This window comes from Athene cunicularia (assembly GCF_003259725.1).
Source record: "Athene cunicularia isolate RWA chromosome 3 unlocalized genomic scaffold, athCun1 chr3_part1, whole genome shotgun sequence".
In the NCBI taxonomy this organism is placed as follows: domain Eukaryota; kingdom Metazoa; phylum Chordata; class Aves; order Strigiformes; family Strigidae; genus Athene; species Athene cunicularia.
In genome coordinates this window covers 60653090-60679230 of record NW_020799097.1, presented here as the reverse complement: position 1 = coordinate 60679230, position 26141 = coordinate 60653090, and the positions used below count along the sequence as shown (strand labels likewise).

At 36.9% G+C, this 26141-nt stretch overlaps 1 protein-coding gene across 6 annotated transcripts in view; it reads right to left on the bottom strand.

Annotated features, from left to right (window-relative positions):
• The window catches only part of AKAP7 (A-kinase anchoring protein 7), an 88299-nt gene that overhangs the window by 28188 nt on the left and 33970 nt on the right, over positions 1 to 26141 (bottom strand). For all 6 annotated transcript variants that reach the window (XR_003398018.1, XM_026845187.1, XM_026845185.1 and 3 more), the window contains one exon: positions 22651 to 22795. Coding sequence is in view for 5 of the 6 variants with exons in the window: in XM_026845187.1 (XP_026700988.1) it covers positions 22651 to 22795 (145 nt within the window). In the remaining variant the exon portion in view is untranslated. The remainder of the gene's footprint in view (positions 1 to 22650; positions 22796 to 26141) is intronic.

Below are 26141 nucleotides of genomic sequence, written 5' to 3'. Positions count from 1 at the left end.
AGGCCCGGCCCGGCCCCGCTCGCAGCCTGCGCCTTGCCCCTGCCATGCAATCTGTCTTGAAGACAGCTGCCCGATTTTCCCTTTCTCGGACTTAGGTTAAAGGAGAGAAGGGTACTTAAAAAAACAGGCACCGTTTGGCCACCTTGAATAAGGCGCCGGTGGGTTTAAAAAGTGTAAGTGTGGCTGTGTGCCCTCTGCCACCACACCTCCCCTCCACCTCACGAATGCGGGCTCAGAAAGGAGAGAAAATACGGTTAAGTATACACTAAATCTATATATTAAGTATTTTTACTTAATAAATGGGCTTCCCTTCTTTCCCCAGAAGCAAAAATGAGGTTAAAAGACCAAGCAAGGAAAAAAGCTGATGGAGGTGCCGGAGGAGCGGCAGCCCTAGCAAGAGATGCTGACAAACAGCCTGGGGTTACTGCCTGCCCTGCACTCGGGGCTGGCCACCGACTTCAGTGGGAACAGAGCGGGTCACCTTCACTGCGGGTTACCAGCCTTCCTTCTCAACAGGGAATGTATCACGGGTGTGCGTGAGGAAGGTCACCTGGTGGATGTAACCAGCGTACACTTTTCTAAGGTAATAAAAACCCAATGAGATGCAACATCAGTAAAGAGTAAATTAGTGATTAAAGATGAAAAATAATCAAAGGCAGTCCTACAGGGATTAGTACTATTCCCAACATTACTCAAAAGAGTCATTACTTATCTGAAAGTAAATAAGGAATGAAACACTTTAGTACATGCAGTGAGACAGGATTGTAAATGAGCACAGCCTGTAAGGCTTTGGCAAACTGTCTATTCATTCGAAGTATGTAAATAAACCCAAAGAAAAAGGCATATACTCTGTCTAAGTATTCTTCGGTTCACCAGAACCAAAGGCGCCTGGCTTCCTACCTATTTTGTCTTGTGGTTCACTGAATTTTTAAAGGAATTAGTTCCTACTGCAGTGCTCACATGCTGTTACCTATCAAAGTATCCTTGCAGGTTAAGTATATTGTGAATATCCCAGCTTTTGCTGCAAATAGGTGTCATCACAGACTGTTCTGTTCTGTTAGACAACAAATAATGTACATGAGATATGTGGCTGAGAAGTAGCCCTTTGGTGTCCAAGGATCTCCTACTGAAGACTGACCCTTGGTAAGGCACTCATAATGACAACAGTCCCTGGATGCCCCATAGCTCTTAAAAGTTGAGCTCATACTGCAATTTCTCCTTCACTGTGGGAGTTAATAAAATCTCTCTCTTCTGTCTGGATGTGTGTTTCTGCTAACATGTAGATATTTAATATTTTGAGACTTCTACATTTGTTTACTTTACCAGAAATTTGTCAACAACTTTTAAAGTTATTGTTGTAATGCACATACACATACACAAACCATCATCCCACAAGCTTTCTGTCATTAGGCTAATAATGAAGGCATGCAGGTATACATAGAAATTGTGGGATTACAGTCTAGAAAGTCTGCACACAATTTCCTGTCTAGTATATCCAGGAAAACCACAGTGTTTCACTGAATGTTCATCTGTGTGCACTGGCAAACGGTGCACCTTTCACCACTGCAGTCACTTTGGTTTTAAAGTGATTTTTTTGCATTCACAATTTAAATAAAAATTCAGAAGAAATCAAATCCACCAATACTTTCCATTAAAAGACCTAATCTTGCATACCTTCTCTGGTAATACCTGCAGTCACTGACACATTTTGAGCACCCATTGAATAACAGAGAGCCTGTGATAGCAATAGTTCTTAACATTTAATATTAACATGAAGGATGGATAAAGCATGCAATTGTTTATCACACCGATAAAATAAATGGTAAGGCTTATATTCTTGTTAATATCTTCAAGTCTAATATTTACAGATGAAAGAGAAACCATTTGCCACAAAATGAGGGTATGAATTCCGCTACTATTAACCTGCACTTTTTAAGTGTTCTAGTTCATATGACACACCTTCTAGAAAACAAACAATTTAATCGGTGGCAGAAATTCTCAACAAAAGTGTCTAGTCCTTCCTATTCAAACTACTGTTTGATTCATGAAATTATATGTTAGTTTTCTGAGATGTAAGGATCTAAGACTGGGGAACCCTATAAATATTTCATATTTCTTAGAGAGACAAATCAGCTTATCTGAGAAGAACAAGTATAATATATTTAACATGTTTGTAAGGCATGGTTCCTTATGAAAACAGAATTGTCTTTAAGCTAAGTACTATTCCAAAACTAATATGCATTAAAATAAGGTTGCCAAGTTGTAATATTCTTTATTCTTTTCCATCACTACTCTGTTATTAACAATAATTAAATAATCTACTGTTTTAAGAATTATTATCTTCCAGTAGCAGAAACAAAAAAATATCAGGATGGTATACAAGTTTTTAAAATAACTGTAACAGTTATTAAGTTCTATATTCATAGAAATCCATTTCACCTCTGCAGTTGCTTCACTTGAGGAGATGCTATTAGCCTAACCAAGAGCAAAAAGGAAAGAACATGACCCATATTCTACAACGTGAATTAAACATGAATACTACAAGGCATAAGTGAAGCCAATCATCAAAGCATAGAGAGACTATTTCTAGGAGTGAGCAGTATTTTCCATTCTGCTCAGGATCAAAACAAGATCACAGGCAACATTTTAGGCAAGAAAACAATTATTCTCCACCAGGAAAAGTTTAAAAAAAAAATCAGGAATGTTCAAGTTATACACCAAACAATAACATATTTTTCAGTTTTATGTAGTCATAATCTCCTTCCATACAGGCAGATCACATCTATGTAGTACCTAAATGAATTCAAAACTCTCAGTGCTGTCATCTTTTGACAATCATGTTTAACAAAGCAGCATACGAAGCACAGAGTCCTCTTAAAATGAAGCATCCTTCTGCTAAAACATGCAATAACCATAGTTCTTACTGATCGCTTCCTACGTAGTGCTGGCAATCAATCCATGGATGTCAGGCTGACAATACCCTCTTACGCAATTCTGGAATAGTCACAACCAGCGACAGACCTCTTCCGCCCATCTGCAAGTCATCTTTTATCCAAAACTAACACAGTACATAAGCACAAATGTGGATGCAGAGAAGAAACAGAGGATTCAAGGAGGGCTCTTGCCTTTTAGCACTGGCCAGATCAGTGTACATGCTCTAACTTGCAAGACGAGGATAGGGATCATGAACCAAAGAGCTAGATATGGTCCATTTTAAGTATTTGGGCATATATTCAGTAACAAAATTGGGCCTGATCACATTTTCGGTGCTTTGCTAGCTCAAGGCCTGCAGTTTGTTCTGTTTTGACAACTTGAAATTTTAGTGAGATATACAAAGTACATTTTGACAGAAGTTACAGCACAGCAGGAAAGCTTTCAACTGTTTAAGGCACATAAGTATGACTTGATATAGAATTATACTAACTCTAGCCATATGAGGCCTAAACAGCCAAGTATCATTAAAAATTAAGAAGCCCCAAAAGACACTGATAAGTATTTTGCTGTGAGGCAGGGAAGCTGGAGGACACATTGGGACTGAAACTGAGGGGTGGAATTTTTCACGGGAAGGAATGGCAAGGTGCCATCCTTTATCAAGGATGGTTGCCTAGACTAGCCAAGACAAACTGCAAAACCAGCAGAACTACTGGCCTCTACCAAGCAGAAATTACAATTTCAAAACTTGGAAAGTGTCCCTCTTCAGAGCAGATAAAGACTAAAAGAAACAAGAAGGTATTCATTCTAAGCAGAGGCAATTTCAGCCTTCCTATTGCTCCTGAATACTGTTCAGCTGATCCAGAAGGAACCTAGTAAAGCTTTTTTTAGATGATGCTTGTGGTGCAAATTATGTAAAAAGTGGGTGAGGAAGAAAAGCTGATCTACATTTCAACTTAAAAGTATTTCTGCACTCAGAATCTAAGCTGTTCCCAAGCCAATGTATATAAACACACACAAACAGAGCACACAGAAGACGGTGTTTGACTGTTAAGTGTTGTTCTGGGAGCACCTACCAAACCAGAATTACAATCCCTACCTAGAAGAAAACCAAGGATAAACAAATCATCTGTTGGATTTCCCAAAATGAAAACATTTTTCTACTCAGTTTGACAGTGCAGACTATGTTCCCATTTCTTTCTGCTACTTGGTTTGTAATGCAATGTGTAATCCTATCAAATTTTTGTGTCCTTCTGAAAACACTTACAATTAAATTTTTCTGGAGGAAAACCTTAAACAACTAGACTAAATTAATTTTAAAGTATTTGTTTTTCTTATTCTTCAATGGCTTAAGAATATTTCTGGAAACATGTACTATAAAGGAAAAATTATACTGAGTTGGCATTTGCATTCTAAAACAGAAGTGACTATTTTAGCTCTGCTCTTTAAAACCACATTAAAATACTTCCAGGAAAATCTCACCACTAATATGTGTTTTACAACACTGCCTTCTAGAGAGAGAATCTTGCTCCTATTCACTGTAAATCACTCTTTCTGCGAGTTATATTTGCTGAATGCATTGTACCTTTTCAGCAAAGGCTGGGACGCCAGCCACTCATATGCCTGCCTTCTATTTTAAGTGCAACCTCAGGGTGAGGCTCAAGACCAAATCTGCCAACTGTCCAGATTGTTTACCCTCAGGAATGCATCCAGAGCTGTGTTTAGAATAAGCCCTACAGCACCTCTGGCTGAAAACCCCAAATATATTCGAGCTCTGCAGCATACTCACGGAACCCTTCCTTGCAGAGTGGGCACGTCTGTCTGTGATGTGTACGTCCTGAGGTATCCCATCTATTCCTGCAGTGATTTTGCCTGACTGAAAGCAGGTGTGTAAGATGGACTTCATAATGGGTGAAAGCATGCAAGAATGTGTCTCCCTTGGCATATGAGACCTGTAGATAAGCCCCAAGACAATGACAATGGGAAGAGCTGGGGCAAGGTATAGCTCACACTTCAGGCTATTTCCAAGGCTCACCTTACAGGCCTATGCCTCTGACACCTATCAAGCATTCATTTAATTCAATATTCAGCTAGTTCCTGCTGTTGTGGAAAAGAAAGATTAAGGAATGTATAAAAGCAGGGGGACCAGAAACTGAAGGATACATTAGCTATTGTGGGGTAAAACCCCTCCAAAATCACAAAAAGAAATTGAATCTCATAGTTTAATAGAAATTATTAAATGCCATGTGTGAAAAAATAGTGCAATTTGAGTGAAAGACAAAAAAATTTGGTACTTATACACTTTTTCCTTCTAAAATTTCAAGGGGAACTGAACACTTGAGATAATAAGGTTTGAAAAGAATTGTGTTCATAGTCTGGCAGTCTCTCAATGATTGTGCCAAGCAGTAAGTAGCTAGAGACAGCTATCATTGTCCAATGATGATTTACTGAGAGTTAACCTGACTGGGAGGACACCAAAAAAGTTTTAAGGAGAATATAAGTTGCTTTCAACTTATTTACTATAGTAAAATAATGATTTTTTTTTTCTTATGTGTATCAAAAATAAATGAGAAAGATGTGGCAGTGGCAAAGCTGTAATGACTTTGTTCTGACACCTATATTTCCAAAAATTATCACTGCGCTGTTTGCCTTTTTTTTAAGAGGATGTCCATTTTTTGCCAAAATGTTGTTTTGAATATTTTCTTTACTTTCCTGATTACATTTAGCATTTTTAAATGCTTATTTTGAAAAACGGGAAAACCTGGCTACCAAGAAAAAGAAGATAGAGGTCTGTTCTAGAACTTCCTTCCCTTGTTCTCCATTCAAACATGACAAATTTTTTCATTGCAATATGAACACAGAACAGTGAGAATATTTTCTTGCCATGTACATACATTATCAATCACATTATATTAAAACTTGCTTTTCTGGAACACTGAGTGTTGTACATAGCCTAAAAGAACAATTCTTGTTAAAAAAATCAAAATTAATTTTCCACTAGAACAAGTAAATTGAATAAACTTTTTAAAAAGGAAAAAAAAAATGGTGACTACTAATATTCTTTCCCTTCAACGTTTATCAAGAAAGACAGTGAAATGAACTGCCACTGTAACACAATTTTGTGTGTCAGATCTGCTAATGCCACTGGCCCCAGTCAGTACTTTATTGCTGATCTATTGCTCTCTTCATAGTTCAATACTAGAGATCTTCTGTGGTTTGGAACACTTATAGAAACAGGCTCACTGAATGTGCCTAAAATTTAGCTGGTGTAATGTTACACAGGCAGTCCCTGATTACAGCCCCTTTCCATTCCTGTTGCAACACTTCTCAGTATTGCAACTTTTCCTCAATCTCCTACATTTGGAGCTCCAGAGCCCAGATTTTTCTAACTTTCTGAGAATATTACAGTTTTCCTTTTCTCCTGCTTGTTAAAGCCACTGGTAAGAATGCAAGTCAGGACAGAGTTGAGATTTAAGGTAGTTCTTTCTATAAAATTCTCATTTATTTAAGAGGTACTTGACAATACAACAGCAGAATATGTATTTTTACAGTCTGAAGAAAATACAGTCTTATTCTGGTATGCCAGTGCAAATGTGGTATTTGGTGCTGTGCAAATAAATACTTAGCATTAAAGAACAGAAATTAAGGGACCAATGCTAGTTACTGTGCATTTACAGCTGTTTTTAAGATTTTATCAAAGATTTTTCATGATTCATGGGAGGAAAAAAGGAAAGTAGCATGAAGTCAGCAAAAGAACCATGTAAAACTTGTATTTAAAAACCCGCAATTAAGAAGGTTTTGATGCTGTCAGCTCATAGCACTTGCTAGATTGCTGGATCTTAATACGGTTCACTGAAATCTGCCTGTGTGCTGCCATTTGCTTTAGTAAAGTGTATAGCTAACCAAGGAACACACCCTAACCAATCTTGTTTGTTCAGATTATGAAAAAAAAAATAAATCTGGAAGGATTAACCCTTGTCTCCTGTTCCTTTGAAATAACACATTTCACCTCAAAGCCTTTCAGAACAATAATCTTTAGATTTAAATATATTCTTAAATATGCCCTTTTCTTTCACAGCTAACAGTCCTTTGAAATGACCAGCCACAGTGGGAAGAAGGTCTGTGAATGGATCAGGAAGAAAGAAGGATGCTCTGACCAGTGACCAGGTTCTGTACAGAGAATCTTCAAATTTATGTGCCTGACTGGCGCATACATACGAAACATGCAGGAAGTCAGATTGATGACCAAAATTGATGCCCAGAGAAATTCTGGCTTCCTCCATGTCAGTGAGATGAGAAAGCAGCTCAAGTCTTCCAAGCAGCTAATTCTCCACCATTGCCAGGACGTTGACCACTGGCAGCAGCAGGCAAAATGTCCTTGTTCCACACCCGTACCACACACCTGTGAGACTCCATAGGAACATCACCTTTTCAGCCTACCTAAAGCCATTCAGCTCAGCAAAGAGCCAAGTGGGCTAACAGCAGAGATCAGGCTGCACTATGGAACCATCTCTGGCTTTATACTTCAACAAGCTTCTACAGCTGTTTTTTCAGAAATTCAACAGTCTCCACCTTGAGTTTCAAACAGCAATCAAGTATGGACCCTTCAGGCTGCCCTCCTGTTTGAAATGTTTTATCTGATTTATGTACAGTACCATGGCTTTCATCTGAGATGCACAATGTAATTTTAAACTGTATGTACAAGGTTAAGCCCGTATCTACACCATCTAAAACTGATAAACTGAGTACAATCTTTTGCAGACAGCAAATGTGCTAAACTGTTAAGCTCTGCTCTGAGTATACCAGTTAAAACAAACTTATTTCAGGAATAACTTTGTTCTCAGTCTTTCCTAAAACACAGAAATGGGGCAAATGGAAAATATTTCAGGATCTAGCCCACATATTCTAAAATACTGTAAACATTTAGTCTAGCAACCACTCATTGACTGTAATTTTAAAAAGCTGTTTCTTTCCTTTTACCATTTTTTTCTTGCTGTTTTAATTTACACTATGAAATGGAAGGGGAAAACAGCATGGAATGAATTTGAAGTGTTCATTCTCACAAACAAGGATAAAAAATTAGTTCATTATCAATGAATCTTGGCAGCAAGTATACTGAATAATCTGTATTTATCACTTCCAGGTGACCCCTTAGTGTATGGTTTATCAACACATCATAAACACATTACCAAAAGATTGAAAGTTGGGTAACTGTTGGTGTAATTTTAACTAATAGGTATTACACTGCCACAGCTGCCTGTGTGTGAATCTATCAGATTCATCATCCCGAAGTGCCAGATAGTCTCTACTAGAAGATCAGGACAGGCAGTAACACTGACTCATTTCTTATGGTAATCTGCTCCAAGGTTTTCATGAGACCAAAGCAGAAAACTCATTCTAAATGAAGATGAAAGGAGAACTGGGAATGCCAGCCAGCTTTTGCTTTCTCAGATGACTGTGAACTAAACTCCTTTTGGTTAGTCATAGATTTCTGTTATTCCCCTTCATACATTCTTCTCAGAAAAACTCAAGTAACACAAAAATCATGTCCTGCCCCAAAGGTAACAGAAACTTCTGCAGGAACGCAGCCATTCTTTTGCTACAGACCAACAGCCTCCTAATTTTAGTATTGATTTAAACAAATAGTTCTGCCAGTTTTCCATTGGTGTCCAATTATGGATGAGATGGAGTTCATTAAAATAATGTAAACCTAATTATACTACTTACCCAAGAGACTCAAACATTAACAGAACATACTTACAGATTTAAAACTGAAATACACACATTTCAAATAAACTCAAATCAATGAGTTATTTCATAAGACATTATGTCTAACAGTATTGACAATTGATTTGAATGTTATGTATACCTGGAAGAAGTAAAATTAAAGTAAGAACAAGTGAAGCAAAGCCTGTGCATTGATTTTCTGTTACATCTCTATAAAAAGATGTAGAAGTGATACCTGCTTAATCTGAAAGTCCTTCTAGAAATCTATGGAGTCAAAAGTGAACCTAACAGGTAGGAGTGATTTACTAGAAGGTTCTTAAAAAAAGCCAGCTAGCACTACATCTAGAAGACTTTCTTGTGTCTTCATCTAGAAACATGTTTATTGTCTTTCAATCTCAGTTTTTAAGTTTTATAACTATGAGGAAAGTGTGTTCTGGAATTTATTCTATTTGTACAAAAATTATGTAATTTTCAGAAACATATTTTCATTCTTAAAAAGAAATTCAAGAATTTGGAGTTTTGACTGAGATGTCTATATTAAGCGAGTACAACATAAGTAACTGAGTGGGCATTCCTACATATTTCTTTACTCCAAGGACACAGTGATATTTATAAAGGTCAAAAAAAAAAAAAAAAGGGAATGTGATTCTGCATTTGCTGTCAGAACAAGGAGAATATACAATATCTTCTAAGTGAAATAACAGATACTTTCTGCCTTCCTCAATGTATTGAAGAACATTTTGTTACAAAATATAGTCATGTATAAACAGGATTTAAAAGAAGTAAAATGGTTTCCTTTGTTTACCCTGGATTCTGTTTATTTCCATAAAATTTCTCTACTGTACAAACTACAACCGTGTTTTCCTCCTAGAGAAGAAAGAAACGTTTTCATCCTTAGCAGTGATAAATATGTTTTGGAGATAGGAGAAATCACCTATCACCTATCAGCTTCAGCATCTGCTCTGATTTTTAAATTGCTCTTTTATACTAATTGATAAAATAGGATTTATCTATTTTAATTACAACGTTAAACATGAACTTTGTATTTGAGTGCTAATAAAGCTTTTATGTAAGAATGAAAAAGATAGCACAGATTGAAAAATAAGCTCACATACAACAGATAACAACATGCAACAATCAAAAAAGATGTTCCTTTAAATGGACATACGTAAACATGTCTGCGTATGAGACTCTCAAACTGTTTCCAAAGAAAAGGAGCATTTCAATGAATCATGTACTAACAATACATGAGAAAATTAACATCTGGGCTGTACTCAGTCCAAAGCCTATCATGGGGAGTCTACTGTGCAACTGGTAGGAAGCAGCTTTGATACATGTCAAGATACCATACAAGTCCCATAGCCAAAGACTGTCCAAACCCATATTTATTCAATGCTTTTCTGGTGAGCTTTTTCTTAACCTCCTCCATGTGAACGCCACCCACTTCTATGCCTAAATTGCTTAAAAGGTTTCCAGCAAGAAAAGAGCTGCTTAAAAGGAACTTTTTACATTATCTCACAGTAAATACCGAGAGTTATGCTATGTAGACATGTATGCATGTGCATATACACAAACATGTAAACACACACAGAGACCTATATATATATATAAACCCTATATACTGATAATTTGCCTCTAATGAATACCAAAAAAAAGACAAGCACCAAACAGAGCATTTAAACGGGAGTGATGTGCCTGCATTCAAAAACTGAGTAAACCCCACATATTCTACTATTGCCCAGCAGTAGAAGTAGTCATGTTCAGAACTGGCTCACTTTGAACAGCCCGGGGTCCACCTGCTTAGGATCCAAAAACTGGACACTCCCTTTCCTAAATTGGCCCTAAGATTAAGAGTCCAGTGGGCATTTTAACACGGTGCCCGTGATCTCCATAAGACTCCAAGAAATATTATATCAAAGAAAGACAGAGAGGTGTTGACAGTACTTTGTTGAGCATTTCCCACTGGCTTACTCAATGCAGCACTCAGTTCAGCCTGCAGTTTCTTGACTCTGCTCTGAGATGCTAGACACTGCACACAATTGGAAATGGAGGCATCTCATTCTGGGGTCAAATTCCTGCAAAAGATATTCACCTAAAACCTTCCTTTGACTGGTAAATTTTGTTTCTACATGAAGACATAAACCAACCCCCCCCTTTAATACAAAACAGCAGGACTTGCCAATATAATATACCTATTGAAATCAATTTGCAGTCAGGTAGATAACATACATTTAGTCCATGTGTTATATTTCATGGTGTAAAAGACTGTGGACTAGGACTGTGGACCAAAATTTGCTTGGAAAACAGCCCTTAAGAGAGTCTGTAGAGAGAATTCTTACTATAATTGCACCAAGAGCACAAAGTTATTAACATAATTGTCCATTCAAATGGACCTTTACATTTGAATTTGCACAAATGTAACTTTATACTGAAAAACTGTACACATGTTCCAGAATACAATCCCTTACAGATTCTTTCCATTAAATAAACCAGAAGACAGAAGTGTTCAAATAAAAATGCAGTAGTCAGACTAGCTACTGCTACAAAAGACAAACTTATTAAATGTATGTAGCTGACTAATTCCATGAGTTTGAGCACCGCAACTCATCTAGAGTCTAGACAAGTAATGCTAAATAGAAGCTCAAAAATATTGAAATATTCAAAAATATTTTGTACTCAACTATTGCTCTCTACTATATAGTTCTTACCTTTAAATCTACCCTACTGCAGAGCATCATTCTCCCAAAATAATGTTCTTTTCCTTAGAATTTCACTGTGTAAGCCTCACCACTACTCGCTCTGTACCACTAAAGTCCCAAACTGAGAAAGTGAAGAAAAGGATTGAAAGTGATCAGAGAGTTTAAAGAGCAGATAAACAATCAGAAAGAACTCAATTTTTAGAACCTTTTAACCCTTTGTTCCTCATAAGCAACCTGGATAATTACAGTATCATGGTGAAAAATGGTAATATAAGCCAAAAAAGGCCCCATGATACAGAGAAGCAGTAAAAATGAAGGTGATACAGGAATTTATATACAATAGTATAAAAACAACTAAGGCATTACGATTTACGCGTCCGTATTTCAAATTACAGATTTGGGTTTACTTTGAAATACGTGTATGTTATAGAAAGAATTGTACTCTAATATTTTAAACTCCATTTGGAGTTTATGCCTTCAGCTGGTTTGTGTTCTTCAAGATTAAGAAAAGCTATCCCCAAGAATATAAATAACCACTAAGTACTTGCAAACCAGTTTGGGTAACAAATTATGAAGAAAGATTAACCAGATGTTCTGTATATTTCTGAAAAGAAAAAATATATATGAGAAGCTCTGACTAGATAACTAGGTAACTGCAAGACAACTGGAAGATGTAAATGACTGAGGTAACAGCTAATCTGTATTATGGATGGTATTTGAGATATTTGGAGATTATCATCTCTACACCTTGGGTAATGTCAGGAAAGGAAATTACAATGTCTAGAAAGTCCAATAAAATGGAATTTGTCAATAATAAAGATCACAAAAAATTCAACATATGCTTCTAAAAGAGTACATCCATAAGTAGGTATATTTGCCACATAAAATAATGATTGTTTCTACTTCCTTTCATGAGAAAGTAACATTTCTAATATTAAAGATACACAAACAAGTCTCCTCTTCTGCCAAAGGCTGTATAACATTCTAATCAAGTGATGTAAATTTTTAACATCCAATGTGTTTTGTGTTTTCGGTACAATAGATGGGAATGGGGAGGGAAAACTATCGGGTTTGCCTGCATTCAAAAGAGAACAGATTAACAGTGACTGAGAATTTTGAAGTACTAAGAGCTGTTTCTGAATAATTCCATATGTGAATGCTCCTATTTTGGAATAACAGTGCTTTGTTTCTGTTCAGCTTGACCCACTTTCCAAGTGTATTTAATTAGGAACAGTTTTATGTGTAAGAAAGCCTTTTGTTTGTTCTCTTCATTAAAGCAATAAAGTTCAGTATCCAGGGTTTCTGATTCAAAACACCTTAAACATTTTTTTAAAATAAGCTATGGAAACAGTGCCTAAGTATTAAAATGCAACTGTGGCATTTTCAGTGTTTCCCTAAATAAGTGATTTCAAAGGTAAAACGTTTTTTAAACATTCTGCATTCAGCAATTACTTTCTACTGTAATCCGTAGGCTGTGGATGGTTACTCAGAATTCATTAAAATAAATCTCTTTGCAAAACGCAAAGTCACAGCAGATGTTCTTAAAAGTTTGTGCCAAAGTGTCAACAGTAGTGTCTCAGCACTTCAGAAATCAAGCTATTTACCTAAAGTAAAACTACGCAGTCTAGAGAGGACAAGAGGAGCTCACTCTTCCCATACTCATAGCTGACCCAAATCCAGGTAAACAGAATCTGTGATGTCAACTCAAACTGTCAATTTCAGCACTGTGCCAACCACATACACCCATATACCTGATCAGAATGTAAGCGATGCAAATCCACACTGACTCAGAAAATACAATGTAGACATGTTTAGACACTTTAAAAATTGGAAGCCTAACTTCATGTGTCTGTAAGTATGTCTAATGAGTACATATGTATGTTTGACCTGGTACCATATAAGTCTCCGTACCTACTGATGCTTGTGTAGAAACTAATACATAGATAAACACTACAGCATCAGCCTAGAGATGGCAGCCAACACCTGAGAAGCAGAAAGGCCAACTTCATTAAGCACTGTCATCTCCACCTGATCTCAAGTCCTCCTTGTCAGTTCCACAGCACAAGCAAGTGGGGTACCTTAACAACTAAAGTCGTATCAGACAGCTTATGTCATGAGTGGTTAACACATTTAATCTTGAAATGGAACAGATGAGGAATGTTCACACAGCATGAAAGGCAGCGTAAAAAAGTTATTTCTTATGTATTGCTCAGCCATTTATTACTGGCTGTAAATGCCAAGGTTTGGCACTGTTCTCCCTACAGTGGTTCTATTCTAACCCACATCCTCTGGTGAATCTTCAGGCTGTGGGGCCTTTTTAATGCTGGGCTGGCCCCAGCTGGATGGCTGACAAATAAGGGTCCACATATGCAGACACAGATATACTTCACTAAGAAGAAATGAAAACTCTTTGACTGTAATAACACAACACGTTTATGAATTGTATGTTGCACCCTCCCAGAAAGTTCTCTATACTGCATGAGTGACACCCTCCAGCCGTTTGTACCTAAAAAATCTGTGTAACTGTCCTATAAACAGAAGGGTGGTTCAGATTTCTGTCCTGTCATTAAATCTTAATTCAGATCTTAAATGTTTGATTTTCATTTGAAAAACAGAAGATAGCATACTATGTATTCACCAGGTACTGTGATGGCCCTTTCTGATGTGTTTAAGAACAGATTGAAACTTCAAGTAATTTGGCAGGCTGCCATTAAGACAACGTCATGTTTTAGCCTGTGGTTGATGTAATCTTGTTCTTACATTCTACTGCTTCCATAAAAACCAGCTCATTGCTGCTTTCTAGGAAACAAGAAATGACACTCACTATATGCCACATAAATAATACTTTTTAAAAATCTATTACATTTTATCTTGAAATTATTTCCACCGAGAAGAAACTACTTTTACAAATACTAGAGACTTCATAAATATTTTATGGATAGTCTAGAATATGAAAATTACTGGAAATTAAATTATCACCTGTTTCTATTACTTGGTGAGTACTGTTCTGAAAGATAAATATAAGCTGTGGTATTAACAAAACAAGCCCTTTCCTCAACAACTACATTTTTATGTCAGTGTTTGTAATACCCCTGAAGTACAGATCTCTACTGATCTGCAACCATGTCTTATTTTAGAATACCTCACAGGGATTAGGTAGGAAGCTCAGTAGACTCTCCCTGTGTAACCATGCAGCACACTGGATAAGCTCTTCAGATCTACACTAATCATCAACAAGAAAAATGGTGACATTTGAACAATGGAAAACTGGTTTTCCTTTCACTCCATGTCCTTCGAACTACTGAAAAACACTCCTCACAGGAACTGCAGAAGAGCTTAATTCCATTATGATAAACCAAACATACCTTCTGTTTGATGTTAAGACTATACAATAAATAGGTATCAACAAAAGCAATATCCTAGCTAGGAATATTTTAAGAAAAATACTGATCTATTCAATGAAAGAATATTACATATTTAATTTGTTCCTTACCTCCTAGGCAGTCTGTTTCCTTTTTGCAATTAACACATCTTGAAATTAATGTTTTACATATTTTCTGTGTATTTTTAGTATATGAAATTTAGGAATAAATTAGTTGTTTGGACACTAAAGTCTGCTTGAGGAAAAATGTCTTTAAAGCAGAAATACTTAAGATACAAAAAAGTTGCCGGATGTTATTAAATTGTATTTTATAACATACTATGTTATGTTGTGAAAAATCAATTCTGTCTTTTTTATATACTCAACCAGATTTTCAGTCATGATGTCAAATATGATTTTGTGCTTTCCTGTCAGATTTACTTCATCAGTTTTATCCCATTGTCTGAATCTATTTTTGAAAGTCATTTGTGGAGAATCTTATTTTCACTTATTTTCAACTACTGATAACAGTTCTGGTATGAAAACACATCACTATTTCAAACACCTTTTTGTTGAAAAATAAAAGGACAACAGCCTTTTGAATAGAATTACATTACGGTATTTTTTTAAAGAAAATTGCCAAAATTACCCTTTACAACAAAGCAAATACTACATACCTCATAATCACAGAACCATGAATCACAGAATTACAGAAGGTGATGAGAAGGTTTTACCTACTTTCAGTATTAGGAGACAAATGCTTAATTCTAAATATCCTGTTCCATCTTTAAAACTCCCTGTCACTTTCTAAATGAAAGGTTTGTTACACATTTCCTAACATTAAATCTCAAAGTCAGGGACATTAGAATTTGCCCTCAGAACAATGAAAAGTTATTCTGAAATGAAAATTTCTACTTTCAAACCATATTTACATTGGCTATTGCCCTCTCAGTTAGCTTGTTCTCCTCAGCCACACACAGAATGTATTCACTATAGCTTTTAAGTTATAACTGGTATTATAAAATTAATATAAAAATTCTATCTCATTATGAAAAATTATATACTAATGGTCAGTTTTTCAATAGCAGAAAATTAATAAATACAGAAGAAACTGGTCAGTGTATTGATACAAGATGATATATATCACTAGAGCTAAAGAGAACATTCATAAGGTTTTAACATAAGACTCGTGACAAGGAATCAACAGGGGACTACTCTGTTCTCCGTAGTGAATAGAAAATATTTGATGTGTGTAAGAAACCACTGGATCACCACTTTCTAGTCACTGTCCATAAGGAACCTGGCTTCTAGGTTAATAACTAAATGTGAGTGTTTCTCTGACATGTTTAAAAGAATAATTTTTATAAGTCAGTATTCTACCACATGACTCTGCTTTAGGGAAATACTTTATTGATTAGCACACAATACCTGTTGCTTTTTATGTAGGCCAAGAGTTATTAAGCATGCTGCCTGCATGCACAAATTTGCAGCAGCTGTGGATAAACTCAACACAAACAGTGAACTAATTACTAATTTTGAATGTTAAGAAATAGCCCCTGGGAAGCTGCCCAAGACATTTTTATCCAAAAGAAGTATGACTGCCTTATTATTAAAGTTTGGGAGAAGTGCCATAGATACACAAGAAACTCAAGAGCAGTTACAACCTAAAAGAGTGAGTAAAAGCTAGCCTACAAACAGACTATCAAGGAAAGAAAAATTAAGAAGTGGAAGAAATGAACCTACAAGTATTTTTAAATTATAGAAAAAGAATAAATAAGGATAGATAACAGATAAAATCAAAGAATGATTAATTATTTTAGAATAAGTGATTCACTGTCATGCAAGTAATAAGGAGAGTAGAAGAAACCAACACACGATATGTGTAATTCTGTGGGATGTAGAATCTGGACAATTAAAACAGCATTTACTTGGTTACCATTGCTGTTCCCAATGTGAGAAAATGTCTAATTGCCGTACAAGTAAAATCAATCACATTTAGGTGAAACCATCTGTAGATAGAGAAGCAGGAGAGTATCCAGAGAAGACAAATGCCAGGTTTCCTCTTCGTTTAAGCCAGGGCCACTTAAAAAAAATACAGTCTTCATATTGCAGACTGTATTTGAACCCTCTTCTTCCCTGATGAAGGTGAAGTATTACTGTATTTTTTGCTTGACACTGTTAAGTGCATTTTTTAAAAAGAGCAAACTAAGAGATGTTGACAATCTATCCAACTATCAATTGGTTTCCAATTATTTTATTTTTAGTCTTCTAATTCTTCTCAGTATTACTCTGAGTTCATACAGTGATGTTATCATATCAATTGTCTGTTTGAGGTACCGAGTCTTTTCTTATTTTCTCCATTCTTCTGTAATTCTTTCTTCTTTGTGGGTATCCCCCAAACCTACTACCGACAAACTTCTCTTTAGTCTAAAGAGCTTTTATACAAGGTACCACTAGGAGTATCTTGTTCTTTGTTTGAGACATGGGTGTTGAGCAGCTGCCTGGCTAACATCATAAAACATAATGTGAAAGTATAAACTGCACCACTAAACCCTAACTCAAGGTTATTAAAGTTTAAGCAACTAAAAAGTTATTTAAATGATTCAAATACCCTAACAGCAGCAATCTGAAAGTATAAATTTTGTTTGTAACATATTCTGTTCATTATGTTATTGATCTCCCTCAGAAACATGAAGCTTGCTAAGAACAGAACAGAATAGAGTAGAATAGAATAGAATAGAATAGAATAGAATAGAATAGAACAGAACAGAACAGAACAGAACAGAACAGAACAGAACAGAACAGAACATCTTTTGGTCATTTAGTTGAAAAAATTTATATATATATGTAGAATTAGCAAGCAAGCTAATTAACAAATATTTACGCCTGTTCAAGTTGTGTATCTTAAGACTCCCATCTTGCCTATCTTAGACACCTCTTAGATCTTGACTGTCTTACACACAAATTTTCCTATGGGATGAACGACTTTCTGTAGGTGTCCCCCATTTCACAGACTGCAGAAGGTACCTTGATTACAAGGTCAGACACTGAATTTGTACATAGTTCCACTGAAACATAAATTGACCCACTAATGTTCTGTTACTTAAAAAGGCATCTGTTTGAGGTATTATTTGAGCAGCAAGGAGCATTACCTTCTACCATATTGTTACGCTTTTATCCAGATAAAATGATGTTTGTAGTCTGATATTTCGATCTCCATATTGCTACTGCTAGATTGCAAGAGTTAAAGGAGAACTATAATAGTAACCTCCAACTTGGCACATATTCCAGATATGTGAATTCTGTCTGTGCAGAAAGTAAGAGTAATCTGCTGAGTGGTTTCCACCAAGCAACAGGCTTCCTGAAGTTTTTCTACCTCTGAGATAGCACAGGGGAAGTCTGCTACATAACTTTCTCCTTACTAGCCACTCAGGACGACCTTAGCACAGTTTACAGGCTGAATACAGCTTGGTGTGTGATAACTTTCTTTAATGTATATATAATCTCATTGGACATTATATTACTATCAACAAATTTTCTTTGAAACATGTCTATAAAAATCTTTATGAATGGATTCTGAAAATATTTAAGTGAGATAATTAATGCTAAAAGCACATTTATCATAAGAAGATTTACATAATGCTCCCTTTGATGGTCAGAGAGGCTAGTGAACATCTTCACAGTGATACAAAGGACCGAATTAATCATTCAGGTGAAGGAGTACATATTGAGAAGCTCAACTCATTCTGGCATTCACTGGTCATCTTTGGGATCTGAGGTGACATACAGCTACCATGCGGTGGATGGTCTGAAGAAGGACACTTTGTTGGCTTGATGTTTTGTTTGCTTTAAAGAGTAAACTGAACTGTACGTTGAGGATGAAGCGTCAACATTATTGTCACTGACATGTCAAATTTTAACTACTGAATACATAACCTGTGGGGCTGGCATGTAGATGCAGAGAAATCTTCTGGTGCAGACATCTACAGGCTCTGGTGAAGATGGTGGATGCTGCTCTGTAACATATTGTCATAAAGCTTGTTTACCTCCTATGCATACTGCTGCAGCTCAGCAGGTGTTTCACCTCTGCCTTTATTCATATCAATCTTTTATGCTACCCATATTTTTAAACATGCTCTTAACACATGCAGCTACCAAGCTGATATGTGTTGTAGCATTTATTAGCCATGGTAGTGTGACATTCTTTGTTGTGTATGCATTTCTGTTTCTAACATTAGTTCTGATACCTTTTTAGATCTTTTGGTATTAGACGCATAACACTTAAGTTTGGCCCAAACTATGTAACGAAAAGTAAATACTGTTTTTGTATTTTCTGTGCACTGTAAGGAAAGAAGATAACTGCTTGAGTACACATACATGTAGAAAGAATGAGAGCTGAGTACAGTGTTCTACCTGTATTAAATTATATTCAAATTTCACTATTTCTGATATATTAATAGAACTGAATTAACTTTCTCCTGTGTTTATTTCAATGTCCTAGCTACCTATAGTTAGTAAAAACCATATTCAAATCACATTTTAAAACATTTTAAAATGAGATTTTCAAAATTCATTAAAATACAGTTTCTTCTCTGAAATTAAAGAATAAGTCATTTAAACTCTGTTCCAATATAGTTGTTCTCCTTCTCCTATTGGCTTTAAATAAATATATATTAACCAGTACAAAACTGGAAAAATTAAATGTATGTATTCAGGCAAGATGCATCTATGTTCATATAGGACTGAGAAAATTAGGGATAATCCTATCTTAATGTGGTATCAGTGAAGAACATGCATTCAAATACTATGGCTAGAGAAAGCCAGATGTAGTACTCATGTAAAAATAATTCAGAGGAGAATTCTTTTCCAATATGACACTTCCCATAAATTCTTTATGCATGGTGACACCAGGATTGAGTTAAAGCCAAACAAGCATCTGATTCTTGCTTTGAATACTAGTTGATTGACTGCTGTTATAAACCATTTAATAGGACACATATTCAAAAGACAGCTGAAAGACTGAATGTCTCATTTTAGCATTCTGAGATGTCAGTAACAAGACTAGTTCAAGAAGAGATTTAAACAAATGGTTTGAAAAAACATTGTCAATATCTACCACATATACTATTAAGCAGCTTTTATTTGTAATGAGTTATTTACCAAATTCTTTAAACAGATACATGTTCCAAAATATTCTGAAGTATATTTGTGAATAGTGGAGCTTTGATTTCACCCAAATGAAAAATTTTATACCATGTTAAATAATCTTGCAATTTCTCTTTCTCTAGGCATTTGGATGCACGTAAATAATATTTGAATGTACAAACATGTACAGAAGATTATATATAGTTATATACAGATATAAACATAACTATGAGACATGCACTAATGCAAGGTAATAAATATGGTAATATATTTAGATAGATAGATAGATAGATAGATAGATAGATAGATAGATAGATAGATAGACAGATATGTATAAATACATCTCACTTTGATTTTGACTGGTCTGGATTTTGCAATAGTGTTGTCGCTAATTTAAATAGACATCCTTCACTTTTTTCCCTCTGTACTGCTTTTGATTTGTTTTGTAACAGTCTACCCTAAGCTAAATAAAGGTGGCCCTAAATGCAAACAAAAACATTAACAGCAATTAGCATTTGCAAAGTGCCTGACATGTTTAAAGTGTTGTATAAGTATTCAATCAAAAATCCTCAAAACAGTCAAGACTAGTGAGCACTTCCAGAAGTAATGCTGAAGCACAGGGCAATAAGTTACCAGAAGGCAGAAACCAAGTCATCACCAAAGCCCTACACTGAGTCCTGGAACCAGCACTAAATTTTAATACTGGTATTTATGTAAAGCTAGTCCAAGCAACTGGAATTTAGAAGTAGTACTAACTGTTCATAAACACCCTTTGTCTGCAACATAGTGTTAGCTTTATAGCATTAAGAATGAAACAATTCAGATCTTGAAAAATGGCTGAAAAACAGCAGTTGAGGCACCATGTTTAACCTGCCCATTAACCAGGTATAGTTTTTATGATTATGAAACAAACAATATGTGCCTAGGAAAAATGGAGTATAATGCATTATTCACATGTATTTCTGTCAATTATAAACCTTTGAAAGTTGGATCTTTCAATCAAAATTAGCTCAACTAGAAGAAGTGCCTGGATCAGAAGTTTTCCTTTTTGTTCAGAAGGTTTTGTAGAATTTGGGGATGGACATTGTACCTTCATAAAGTCTTCATATTCTCGAGATTTCTTAGTCCTTAACAATGTATCTTTGTAACAAACAGAAGTCTTCATCTTTTTGAGATGTCTTAGCCCTTAAGGGTTATCTTCATAAAAAATATCAGTTTTCATCTTTTTGAGACTCCTTATTACTTAAGCATGAAGACAGGGCTTTCCTTTAAAACTGTCCACATGAAAAAAGATTCCAGTGAAGACGTTTCTATACAGCAAGTTGGGATAGGAACGGTCTTGGAAGATTCCCCTGATGTTGCACGTTTTGTTCTTTCTTTCTGAGGATAGGATCATTCCTTGGCCATGAATATTTTCATTACTACATTACTAATGCTAGTATGCTTTGGAGTGGGAAACATTAGATACATTGAATAATTTGCTGGTTGGAATGATTTCTGGTCAAAGTTTTTTATTTTATGCTTCTGCTTATTGCCAGAAATCTGGAAAATGCTGCAAGGTATATGGGAACAAATTTACTATAGCCTTTAAGTAAGCATTTTATTGTTGAGGCTCCATATAAAAGATTCTTCACATTTCTTTCCTATTATCAGAGGATCCATACAAGAGCAGATGTTCTCTTTTCCTTAAGTAGGTCAAAGTTAAGATTTTGTTTTATTAAGATTTATTAAGTCTGTCTATATTCTTGCTGAGATGGAACTATTGCTCCCTGACAACATGCCACAGAGTTTTGCTCTATTTCTGAATTTCTGTGTCTAAATAAGAAAGACAAAGTTAAGTCTTCACATGAACTTCATGAATGGTATGAATTTCAGTATCCCATGTCTTCTAACACCATTATATTCAATGAGGAATGGTATTTTTAAGGCTATTCCAAACACATCACAGAATACATTCCCAGAATTAACGGGGTGACTGAATTTAAGAAAAAATCCTCAACATTCTCTACCTATTCCACTCAGAGTGTTCTCATGTTCTTAATATGACTAATAGCAGTTCCAAGATCTACTATCAGCTACCGGGAACTAACCATCACAGAGAAGTTTATTGTACAAACCATTATTTCTTAGTCTCTCAGTCCATAGACCTTCCATGTATACCACCTGAAGTTCCAGCTATTCACAACTTGTTGCAGAAATGAGAAGACAAGCCCAGAATACTAATCATAGGGATCTGAAGCTTCCGTTCAGATAAAACACGAGGACACAACTGTGATTTCTAGTATTGTAATGATTTAGGCAAGGTGTCTGTACAGTGTTTAAAGTCTTGATGGTATTCTCGAGTTATTATGAAATCTGTTGTACCACTGAAATTCTCTCTATAAACATAGTCCAAGTAAGGTCACATTTCTGCCAAGCCAGGGACATTTCACTTAGTTTTAATCATCTATAATTACCACATCTAATCTAACATGACACACAGGCTATCTTCAGAGTCAACAGAGAGATGAGCAGCTCTGGAGTGATACATCTCACTTATCTTAAACACTCATTTTAGGATGAGAAATGGAACTGGATTCTGTGGACGGATAGTTGAGCATAAATTTTAGCTGTCACCAAGAAGCACTACAGAGTTCCTGAAAAGCCAGGGATGATATACAGACTTCTGTCAGACTCCACGGATACTGTTACAAGAATTGCCGAACATATACTCCAGAAAAAAATGGCTTTTCAGGCATATAACTTGTAGTCACAATTGATATAAGAAAAATATGAAGATGTACTTACCAAAAACAATAGAGGACTCACAGTAGTAGTAACCATTTGGTTGCTTTTTTTTCAACATGGAGCAAAGATCTAGGCGGTGCAGGATTTCATGTCCAAAATAATGTCTTTTAAAATCTTCATACAGGCTCGAGTCAATTTTTTTCACCTTTAAATAGCAACATGAAATTCATTTAGGCATTCTACTAGAAGACTGAATTTTTATAGTTAATTCCTACAGTTTTCAATTTAACCAGAGGTATAGCTAGGATGGAAAACTACTTCAAGATGCAAAAAGAATACTGAGACAATAATGTGCCAAATCTTCTGTTTCAGTTAAACACAGTCTGCTGCAGAACTTAAATAAGAAAATAAAAGTGTCATTACACCTCCTTTCTCCCCCCCTTCTTCAGTCTTGTAGGAAACAACATACACAATGCTCCAACTGCTTTAACTTCCAAGGGTTTGCAACAGTCTTCATGGAACATGTAACTGGAAATTATTCTTGCTATCATCACTGGGGATGCTACTACAAGGAAGAATCTCAAATATTTGTCAAGGGAAGTTTTCTGAGTCTTTAAAAATCATCAAACAGGAAAATGTGGTTGTATTTAACTAGCACTAGACTTTTTATCTCAGTAAATCTAAGAAATTACAGTGATTTATAATATCAGTATCATTATGTATATACAAAGTAGAACATAATAAATATTCTATTAGGCTGTTTTAAGAAAACCTCATTTCAGTAGTTATTTTAAGAGTTTAGGGCTCCTCATGCCATCATATTTTCCATAAAATAGATGATCTCTGTAGAAATTCAGTATTTTCTTATTCTTCTTTACCTCACAATAATGCTGGTTTTTTTCTTAAAAACTGTTATTATATGGTAAGGGGTGTTAAGAGCAATGGCTGCCTCCTGCAGCTCCAGCCCACGGCTCCCTGCTGCCAGGCTGCTGGAGTCCAGCCCCCAGAGACACCTACACCTGCTCAGAGGACATGGACACAGACAGCTACAAAGGCTGCCACAGACAAGGTGCTGCCTTTGACAGCATCCACAAACATGGCTCACACGAGACACGTGTGGACAGCCCCCAAGCAGAGACAAGTCATCACTAGTGCAGTCATGCACGTAACTCCAGGTTTGCAAGCATACCCACATCTGTGCATCCCCCAAGCACTGGCACAGCCCCTCTATCTACCCAGCACCCCTGTCCAGATCCCAGGCCCTCTTACACACCTTACAGGTCCCCCACTTGCCAACTGGTCCAGCTTGAGGTTTGGTAGTGAACACCTGCACCCCTCGCACACACACCGTTTGGGGAAGATACAGACATCTGCCCCCAGCAACCAGCACACCACCTCAGTCAGACAAGTGCACCCACCAGTCCCTTTTACAGCCCATTCCGTCCACTCCTCCTTTGTTCTTTCCCATCCCTTTTTCCTGCACATCCCCCATTCGTTTGCACAGTTCAATCGACACCCTTCAACACTCTGAACCCTCAGCTTTACATCCCTGAGATGCAAAGTCCCGATTTGCCTGCAGTTTCTTGACAGTCCATCAATTAGTGTGACTGATGAGGTTTATTTCTTGGTTTTGTGTGTTGAGAGGTTTGTATCTCTGTATATTTTGATTACGGCTTCCCCTTCTCCATAACATCCCATTTGATGAGGTCCTCAACCAGACAGTCCTACTGAAATAAACATCCCCACACTCCACATGCCCTTATCAGTCCATGTGGCTGACCAGCTTTGGCTCCTGTTACTGTCTCCCTTGTTGTATGTTGGTCAGGTTTGTGTCTCTGTGTTGTTTAGGGCCTCGTCCTTTTCTTATTACCCCCTTCTGCACTGAATATGTCCCTCACCAGACACCTTAAAAGGGACAGATGCTGTCTCCTTCCTCACCCTCTTACACAGTATCTGTTCATCTGAGCATCACGCGCATTTCTTGTGCTGTTTCATTTACAATTATTCATATGCAAGATGGGCTCAGTGTTGGTATGTCTACTGAGTTTTTACAAAATTACTGACTTCAGCAGCACTTTACTTGAGTAAGTACCTACACACTTGGTAATTTAATGAAGGTCAGCAATGTCCTTCCATTTCCTTAATCTCTGAAACGATGACATCTAGTGGTGGATGCTTCTCATTTCGTGTACACAATCTTCGAAGTCTACATTTATTCCATTCTCACTGACATTATTTAAAATTTGATATTCTATGGCTAAATTAGTCCTTATGTACTAAGGTTATTTTAAAATTAAATCATCATTCTTTGCTTTTTGGCTGACAGTTCTTTGAAATACATTTAGACATCAATCACTAATAAAAAAAGACCTTTTCAGCCAGGAGAACACTTGTCAAAATGTGAAGCCTTGAGTAGTCATGGAACAAAATGAGGAAAAGATCAAAATCACCACTTCATGCTTCAATTAAAAAAATACCACTTACAAGAGATTGGGGTGTTTCTTGTCAAAAACAGATTGGTAAGGTGTGAATCAAATGTTGAACGCTCAGGAACTGAGTTATGCTTGTGATGCACTGCTGAAAAAAGCCATGGGAAAACTATGGTATTTTTAGTAACTTGGAGCACTGTTTCTAATGAGATGTGAAAGGATGAAACAACGCAGGTGTATGGGAAGGACACGGTTCATTTCTTAATTGAAAGTGTCTGGAGCAGCAGAGATGAAAGAAAGGAGTTGTTACCACATGGGAAAGTTAAAGATGCTGATTACAGAGCTATGCTATAATCAGGGGATGGTGAGAAACAAGAGTAGTTGAGAGGCCATTTTGAAGTACTTGGTGCTGGAAAGGAAACAAGACAGCTGCGTCTTGAGGAAGCACTGTAATGAATGGATGCCTGCAAAGGGACATGGCTGTGTAATGTGGGCCTGGAGAGGTGTTGCATGTGGGGCTCTTGCACAACTGGCAGGGCACCAAGGAGACGGCATTTGGTAGCCCTGTGACATCTGTTAACTCTCTGTCTGCGCCTCCTCTGTGTGCAGGCAGGGAAGGTGCAGCCTGCTGTCCCCAGCCTGCAGTTAAACCCTCCAGCTGCACATGAAGTCCCTGTGGCTGCTGCCAGCAGGCAGTCAGGCGGCATTTGCCCCTTCGCGGGACCAGAGGCAGGAAGGCTGAAGTGGTGACAGGCCTTAGCACAGCTGCAAAGCCAGGCACCCAACACCCCCCGCAAGCAGCTTCAGCTTCCGTGTACCACACCCCACAACCAAAACGCCCAACTCCCAGCACCACACATCCAGCTCTCCAATGGCGACGGCTGCATATGAAGATTCATTTACAGCTGCTCCAAGTTAACTGCAGAGGCCGGAATGGGTGAAAGAGGGGCGCAGTGGGGAGCCTGGCAGCGGCAGCCATGGGTCCCGCAGGAGCACTGCCAGGCCGTGCAGAGGCAGGTCACGGAGGCGCAACGTGGGAGCAGAGGCATGGCAGCCTTGCCGGCCGGCGGGCTGAGCTGCTCAGGGGCCTTCTTCCAACCGCCTCCTCTCCCTCCCCCTCCT